The sequence below is a fragment of the Ctenocephalides felis genome, unplaced genomic scaffold (genome assembly GCF_003426905.1).
Source record: "Ctenocephalides felis isolate EL2017-DRISC unplaced genomic scaffold, ASM342690v1 CF-g0.4_SCAFFOLD_03571, whole genome shotgun sequence".
Lineage (NCBI taxonomy): Eukaryota > Metazoa > Arthropoda > Insecta > Siphonaptera > Pulicidae > Ctenocephalides > Ctenocephalides felis.
The window spans coordinates 23103048-23111873 of record NW_020539725.1 but is presented as its reverse complement, the minus strand read 5'-3'; the positions used below and the strand labels follow the sequence as shown (position 1 = coordinate 23111873).

The 8826-nt window shown below is 25.7% G+C and overlaps 1 protein-coding gene across 1 annotated transcript; it reads right to left on the bottom strand.

The window, feature by feature from the left end:
- Positions 1-1285: 1285 nt before the first annotated feature.
- On the bottom strand, positions 1286-3282 carry LOC113386804 (protein CREG2-like). The gene is made up of 3 exons (XM_026624562.1): positions 3145-3282; positions 2345-2523; positions 1286-1772 (listed from the first exon to the last, which is right to left on the bottom strand). Exons 1-3 carry the CDS (start codon positions 3264-3266, stop codon positions 1441-1443), a joined length of 633 nt encoding a protein of 210 aa, XP_026480347.1. The 5' UTR covers positions 3267-3282; the 3' UTR covers positions 1286-1440.
- Between the last annotated feature and the right edge of the window lie 5544 nt (positions 3283-8826).

The following is an 8826-nucleotide window of genomic DNA, read 5'->3' as shown; positions in this document are numbered from 1 at the left end:
GATCACAATATTAAAAATAATTATTTATATGACCCAAAATTTCAATCTAGTTTCAGTTTTATTTTATGATTTATTTTTATATGTAAATATAGAGCATATTACAAATTACAATTATAATTAGAATTATTTGATATTGGTTTTCTATTCGTCTTGTAGTTAAAAAATTTAATATAATTCTCATTTTTTAAATCATTCAGAACCATTTTTGAAATTAGTTATTTTTTTTAAACGGAAAAGAACTTATTAACTTCCCGTAGGGTAAGTTATTGTAATCGTCCAAAAATCGAAATTGAAATTTTTTGCGCTTCACGACGTTTTGAAGGTTTCTGAACATTTTGGCATACCTCAGAAAAAATGGATGTGTGTGAGTGTATATATGTATGGATACAATTTTCCAGTAACGTTTTCGGGCGCACGGATCAACCGAATTGAATGGTTCAAAAAACATTCGATTCCTATTGATAGGGAGATGGGCTGATTAGTTTTTAGCAAAGGCAGGTCCAGCACTTAGGGAGATGAAGAGCAAAGAGTGCAGATAATAGAAATCGAGTATTTGAGAGAACGGAGCATCCGATTTGAATGACCTAAAAAATATTTGTAATGATTGGGAGAAGAGATGATTAGTTTTTGGCAAAGGCAGGCCCAGCCATTTCGAAGATACAGAGCTAAATATGAAAAATGGCAGTTTTTGAGAGAACTAAGCGTCCGATTTAAATGATTCAAAGAACTATATGCTTGTTTTAACAAAATAATTTGGAAAAAAAATTTGTTCCAAAATTTTTTTTTCAATTTGTTTTCAAAAAAATTATTTTTTTGTATATCGAAAATAATTCAGATTCTAATTTTAATTCTGACTAAAGTTATAATATACTTTAAACAAATAATTTCAACTTTGAAATTCAGTTTATATAATTCTTATAAATATTAGACAATGTTACAGTATGTATTTATTTATAATAGTCTATTTGAAAACATTTAGTATTCCTCGAACATTTCGTTACGGTACGGGATGTTCCAGCAATTTGCCTTAAGGCACAATGCCACACACCCCACTAGTTTTTATTTTAAAGGTGTACTGAATGTATTTCAACTAAAATGAAACAGTATACTTATTTATATTTATATGAATTTCAAGATATTTTAATTTTAATTGTCTTAAGGCAATTGTGAAAATTGCTGCAAAATACAATTATGCAAATTGAACTGATTACAATACTTCAAATTACGCATTTGGTTGTTAATTGGATAATAAGCAATTGTTTTTCAATATTTTTAATACCGGTTTTGAATGTTTACTTAATTAAGAGGGCTTGAGATCATATAAGAATTTGGCAAATATGATAAACAATCGCTTATTTCTTGAAACTGATACTTATAAAATTCATCATACGTTTATGTCTGATTGAGTTTAATTTAAAACATTATGCAAGTTTCTCATCATTATCCTAGAAGTTGCTGAAGCGTATAATGTTTTGGCTTTGATGAAAAATATAAGGGCACGGTTGAACATCGTAACTCTTCAGACCCGTAAACCAAAAGAACATCATCTGGTGCAATTGCAGTCACTTTGTGTGTGCCTGGTTTATTTTTCAAATTTGGGTGCCTCAATATCAAGGATTTGTAAGCAAATTCGTACTCTTCTGATCCGGGTTCAGGAAAATGTGCTTGTCCAACAATTATTACTCGGGCGCACCTTGCATCGTCAACGTCCAAACCTTGTCTGTGACAAAAGCCGTCTTCATCAGTTGTAAAGGCTATAGTGGTCCTGTTATCTACATAGTAATTTAAAATAAAATTATAATCTTTTGTTACAAATATGTATTTACATTTCATATAAATAAACTTAAATTTTCTATGATTAAGTATATGTTTTCATCAAGTCCTAATGAATCTGTTGAAGATACCAATATTGGGAAAGGTATGTGGGTGTGCGTATAAGCCAAAATTTGACCTTTCGCAGACGTTTTATCAAAAATGGTTGCACCAATCTCAAAAATTACAAATTAGTTAAAAAAACTTGATAAGCATTTACATTGACTAGTTTTTTGCGACAATCGATCATGCCTTGCAAACCGGTTGATTTTAAGTTAAATTCTTAATTTTTTGTTCACAAGAATTTTGAACTAATTTCGAAATCCGAATAGATTCAAAACATATCAGTGATTGCTTGTTTTATGTGGACTTTTATCCAATTTTTTTCTAATAACATCGTTTATCCTATCTCAACAAACACCTATTCTATCTCAACCATGTACAGTTCAATCTGTTACTAATCGGTTGCTAATAATTAATCTCCTATAAATTAAAACTAAATATTAAGTTGTATATAATAGATTTCACTTACCCTCTTCTAAATCCAAAGTAGCAAAGTCTTCTGTTGGCAAATAAAAGTATGGTACTCCTGTGCTGTTATTATGTGGACCATCTACTACAGTTTTGATGTTATTGAAGGGATATCCTTTTATTTCTTCATTTCTGGATATTGTCGAAATGGCAGCCCAGTTTGCTTTATGGACAATATATCTTTGAAACAAATGGAAATATATTAATAATTCTGAGTAGAAAATTATTATAATAATTAACGACTTTTAGTCCAGATTGATGAATGATGATTTTATAGAGTTAACGATCTCTATCAAATATGAATGTTAAAATCCATTAAATTGTCAATATAAATATGTACTAACAACATTTTAAATTTTTCACGTTTTTTAAGTTATTAATAACTTAAATGTATTAATAATATGAATCTTTCGAAATATACATTTAATAGAATCTAATTGTCAATATTAGTCAATAACTTTGATGAAGTACTAATTGTTTCAATGGCATGGCAAAACTCTGCAGTGTCAAAAATTGGAAAAGACAAAAAAATATACTCAAAATCATATAATTAAAATTAAAATTTTCCGTAAAATACGAGAAAAATTAGATAAAAAGTAAATTCAAATTTGCAAATTTTAATTTATTAAACAATTGCAAATTTTAATTTTAAGTTCTGGTTTTTAATAGAATTATAGTTTTCTGAGACTATTTGAAAATTACGTAGCAAAAATGCCATTTCTTACATAAGTAATAAAAATTTCGATTACCTAACACATTTTTTTGGATTGCATATAATTTATAATTATAATTTATTCTCACCTTGTTAATTGAGCTACTCTTTTATTTAATTCTGGATCAGAGGAACCATTTCTTGTTGCAAAATTACTAGGAGAACTGATAATCGTTTTGCGATTATCAATATTTTTATAAGTATTTTGCATGTGTTTTAAATCTGATTTTAACATTCTACCATATGTGACAGATACACAAATAGTTATTACAAAAATTAAACAAATCAAATTACTCTTCATCTTTGTTACAAGAATTTTACTATAAAAATGTAATGCAATGAATTACACGACATCAAAGAAAGTGGTTGGTATTAAATTAGACAGCATTTATATATACTATTTCGAAAGGTCTTATCTTCGTTCATAAACTTAGAAAAACACCCAATTACTAAAATTTTTATACACAAGTACTATTTTATGTGCAGTAAATACGTCTTACTTAACAATGATTATAATATTTATCACTTGTTTGCATAAATTATTGGGTTTTCGAATGAAGTTGAATGAAAATATCTACATTAAATTTGAAGACGCAATTCAATTTATTTTCAACATTGTTGACGCATTGTTTTATTTTACGTAATTGGTAAGAGCACCTAGAGTAGTAATTATCCAAAAAAAAAACGAATTGTTTCTTTGAAAAAAATATTAAATACTAAATGATATATTAATAAACATTACAAAATGTTTTATGTAAATTATTATTATCGCCAGTAAATTGAATATGCCATAAGAATGACTTCTTAAAGCATATTTGAGCCATAATTTGCAACTGATTATATAAGTTTTTTGCTCTTTTTTTGTTGAGACTTTGAAAAACTGAAGATGCTTCGAAAATTGATGATTGAACAAAATAAATTGCATAAACATAAATTTAAAAGCTATTAAAAAATTATATTTTTTTATGTACAATCTTTTCTTTAAAATACGCGTCGATATTAGTTATTTGATATGCGGTAAGATCAGCTCCAAAATAACAAAATAATGATTAAAAAATTGATTTGTGATTATGATTTATTTGGTTATTTTGAAGCTAATCTTGCCGCATATCAAATAACTTAAAAATTGTTTTTTTTTTCATAAAATTGGAAATTATTGAAATAAAAGGAGCTAAAATTACAATCAAAGATGTTTGAAAAACAAATACATTTCAAATTTATTTTTCTAAACAAAATTATTAATCTTAATTGCGCGTATCCAATTAATTGCTATCAGAAAGGGCCGTTTAATAATAAATTAATATTGTATTTTATTGAACTGTTTTTACATTTTTTATTGAACTTACATGAAGAATTATTTTTATATTCGAGAAGTTTAGACAAATTACCTAAAAATGGAATATCTACTAATGAATAATGGCTATGCACATATAACTATTTCTAAAAACTCAAATATATATATAATACTTTTATTCACAATTAGTAAATATGCATATTTGTATTTGATCAACCTGCAAAAGATTAATTTAATTTTTGTTTTTGTCTAGGTTTCAACTTTAAATTAATTTGTTCTTACTTCTGTTCAATTCTGTTATAAAACAACTTGCTAAACTATATAAATGTTATAATATTTTATTGCAATATATAATATATATAATATTTTTAATAGATTATAAATTTAATTCTGTTCTTAAATTTACATATAACATTAACTGATAATTTCATTTAAGCAACCTAGTTAAAATATTAAACAACTAATATTTTGTTAATATTTTTTGCCACATCATTTGTGTTATGTAGCACGGCTAAATAACTTAATTTTAATTAGAGATTGAAGTAACAGATTTGTGGTAAAATTACTGAAATATATTAATGATTCCAATCAAAGTTTATTAAGTGGTATATATTTTGGTTTAGTTGATAAATAAAGTGGAATTTTCGAACAACGTAGTTCCTCAGAGCCGTAGATTAGAACAACATCCAACGGATGGATAGCACTTATTATATATTTTTCAGGCCAGTTTACTATATTTGGATGTCTCTCTATTAGAGATTTATAAGCAAACTTATACTCTTCTGTGTCTTGAGATAAATTTCTTGCTTGTCCAAGTAGGATGACTCTGGCGCATTTTGGATCATCTGCATCCAATCCTTTCTTTTTGCAATAACCGTCTTGATCCATGGTGAATGTTATAGTAGTTCTGTTATCTGTAAATAATTTAACTCATTTTCGGCTTCAGACAAAAATGTTTTTAAGTCAAATAAATTTATTTCTACAAGAAGGTAGGTATATCGTATTCTTTCTTTTAAAATAATATTTCTCTTTAGGGTTTTTACCCGATAATGGTGATTTCAACAAATTTTCTGTGAGAATTAGAAGATTTTTTTGACGTTCCCAATATACTATTATCATACTTACTATTATGTCATATTGACAAAAAATAGAATTTTCACTGAATTTTTGTTAGATAATATAACAATATGTTGACATAAATAGCATGATAGAATTTCAAAAGAATAATGTATGTATGTGAGTAGACTATATATTGTGAAAGGTAAATAGTGACATATAGAGATGAATATTGTAGAGAGTGTATTTGTGTGAATAGAGACGGAGTTTCTAATATCGATATAATCTAATAAAATAAGGAAGGTTTTGATGTGACTTATTATAAAGATCTTGTTTTAAGATTGCTATCGTACGTTTTCAATAGTTTCAATGGAGTTATCAACCACTTCTAAAGTTACAGGGGATATAAATGGGTTCTTAATTTAATATTCATTAATGTATTTACATCAATCAATTCGCACCTAATTCTAAATCCAAAGCAGTATTATCAGTTATAGATAAATAGAAGTATGGAATTCCTGTACTCTCATCAACAGGACCATCCACCATGGATTTGAAGGCATTAAATGGGTAACTCAGTATATCATCATCGAATGAAATTGTCGAAATTGAAGCCCAGTTGGACCTATGTACGATATACCTAGAAGTATAACGAGATTTAATAAGTTATAGAATATTTAAAAAAATTATTTTTGTCAATCGAAACTGAAACTATAAAACTACATATAAAATGGCAAGGTGAAGAGAAAATAGAATATAAAAAATATACAAAAAAATTAATTTGAGCCAAAACAAGAAAACCAAACCAAAATAATAAAAGTAATATAAAAATAATGATATATGAAGTAACCTAATTCAGTCAGACACATGAATTCCAAATATTCACAAATTTTCAATATTTTTTTAAACTTGATGGTTAGATTCTTCATGATAATAATAATAATACCTAAACGCTTTTATTTTAGAGAGTAGAAAATTTTAATGAATATTTTAAAAATAAATCAGAGTTTAATTTTTTTACGTGATTTTTTTAAAAAAAAATTTGATGTCTATGAAGTCAATAGTCAACATTTAAATAGAAACAAAGTACACTTACTTACTGTTTCACTTCTTTCCATATGCACAAATTAACGAAATCATAAATAAAATCATATTTATGACGCTAATATTCAAGTATTTTTTAATTATTTTTTTTTAATTTTTATATCAAAAGTACAATTTAGGTAGTTTTAAGTCTATGTTTAGAACTTTTAAATTTATCATATTGCCACACAATAAATTATGATAAATAACACTGATAAATCAATTATTCATCGATTATTCATCTCTATACTATATATATATATATATATATATATATATATATATTATATTTGTGTCACCTTGTCATCTCTGCAACTCTTTTGTTGATCTCTGGATCCGAAGATCCATTTCTTGTAATTTTCTGAACCGATCCCCGTTTATGATGTCTTACAAATCCACGATTATTTCTTCCATCTACAAATGATATACTTATACAAACACAAAGTATATTAAATAATATTACAGCAAAATTCATTATTTAGATGTATTGAGTTGAAATAGACTTTTTATTAATGTAGTAAAAATACAAACTTTTCCTTATATACCATTATTTTTCTGTTTTTGTATTTTGGTTATCGGGTTAATTAATATTAACGTAAATATTGATAATGAAAGCTAATTCAACTTTTTTGAATAGCTAAATATCGACTTTAATTGTTAATTTATTCATCGTATTATGAGGTAAACCAACATCATTTAAAAATCAGTTGTTTATGATAGGCTTGAATGTTTGCTTGAGGTTTCAAGTCATTCTGAATTATTGCAGACCAATATGGTCGTCCAAGCTTTTGTAAAACCCTGAAAGGATTTTTGAAAATTAAAAACTAAATATAAGTTTGTTTGAAAGATATCAATTGCAAATGACATCGATAAATTTTTAGTCAAATCGTAATAAATAATTGTACATTTGATCTAAATTGCTAAACCTAAAATATTCATTTAAATCAATCAAAAACACTATTCATTAAAATCAATATCGAAAAAAATGTAAATAATTGATAGTAAAGTTGACATTCATTGCAGTGTATAATATCAAATTAGCATACATTGTAGTAGGAATATTTCAACTGATAATAACAATAATTATGAAAAACGGGTATTGAAAAGTTGCGCACATTTCAATTATATAAATATTCATATAGTTATATATGCATATATATAATAAATATGTATATATATACTAGATGACCCGACAGACGTTGTCCTGTTCCCACGTCTACAATTTAAGTTCCAAATTTTTTAATATCCTGTCCTATTCTATACTTTTATCAGTATAGAATAAACCATAACTACATACGCATTGGAAACTGCAGTTTTTTATCAGTATAAGAAATTCAGAAAGAATAAATATAGTATCTACGGTAAAAAAACAGTATCACCTTTATTACTTCCAACCAATAACATTGCTTCAATAATTTATATAATATATAATAGTCTATAATTTTTATATTTGCATACCCAGCATTTGCATAAGCAGCTTTTTGGCTATTACAATTTCTAAATTACATTTTTCTTACCAATAATTTAAGAAACATTATTACTTTAGTTAAAATCTTAGGTAAACTAATTTGTAAAATTTAGTTCATATGGCACTGTTCAATCATGGTTCAATCTAAGATCATAAACTTGCTAAATATTTCATATCCAATGCCAAACAAATGAATTTTTGATACATGAAACAAAATTCTAAATCTTTTTTTCAATACGTAGAAATATTTAATTAGAAGTATTTAAATAATTCAGTAAAGTGAAGCAAAATATAATATGCATAAGTTAAAAAAAATGTATATGCAATTTTGGACGTATTGTGTTATTTATTAAACTAAATTATATATTTTCATCTGTCAAGCATATATTGTATCTTATATTGTTTTAATTTCTGGCACATCTCAGCTGATTTTCGGCAATAGTATTGTAGATATTACATTTTTCTTATTCATAATCATGAATGTGGATATTATGTACTAATATTGTCTAGGCTTGCTTAAACTAAATTCAAATTTCAAGTGAATCCACATTTTTGGCAGATGACAATTATCATGTATCAAAATATTTTTAATGTCAAACAATGATATGTTGTTAATTGCAATTTATTCTGTTTATTTCTACAATATTACTGTATTTTTATAATCACATACATCCTAAAAAAATTTTTTAACAAACTTCAGAAAGATTTATCAAAATCCGAATAATCGTTCAGAAGGAGTATATTTACATACATCTTTACAGAAAAATTTTATATGTAATATATATATATATATATATATATATATAAACATAAATATATATTGCAAATAATATTCAAATACTACAAAGAGCGTTATTAGCAATCATTTTA

Excerpts from the sequence above, each read along its gene's own strand:
- LOC113386804 (XM_026624562.1), bottom strand. The coding sequence starts at position 3,266 with ATGCAAAATACTTATAAAAATATTGATAATCGCAAAACGATTATCAGT. Across the intron at positions 2,524-3,144 it reads AGAGTAGCTCAATTAACAAG|ATATATTGTCCATAAAGCAA; the intron begins GTGAGAATAAAT and ends TTTGTTTCAAAG. Across the intron at positions 1,773-2,344 it reads TACTTTGGATTTAGAAGAGG|ATAACAGGACCACTATAGCC; the intron begins GTAAGTGAAATC and ends ATTACTATGTAG.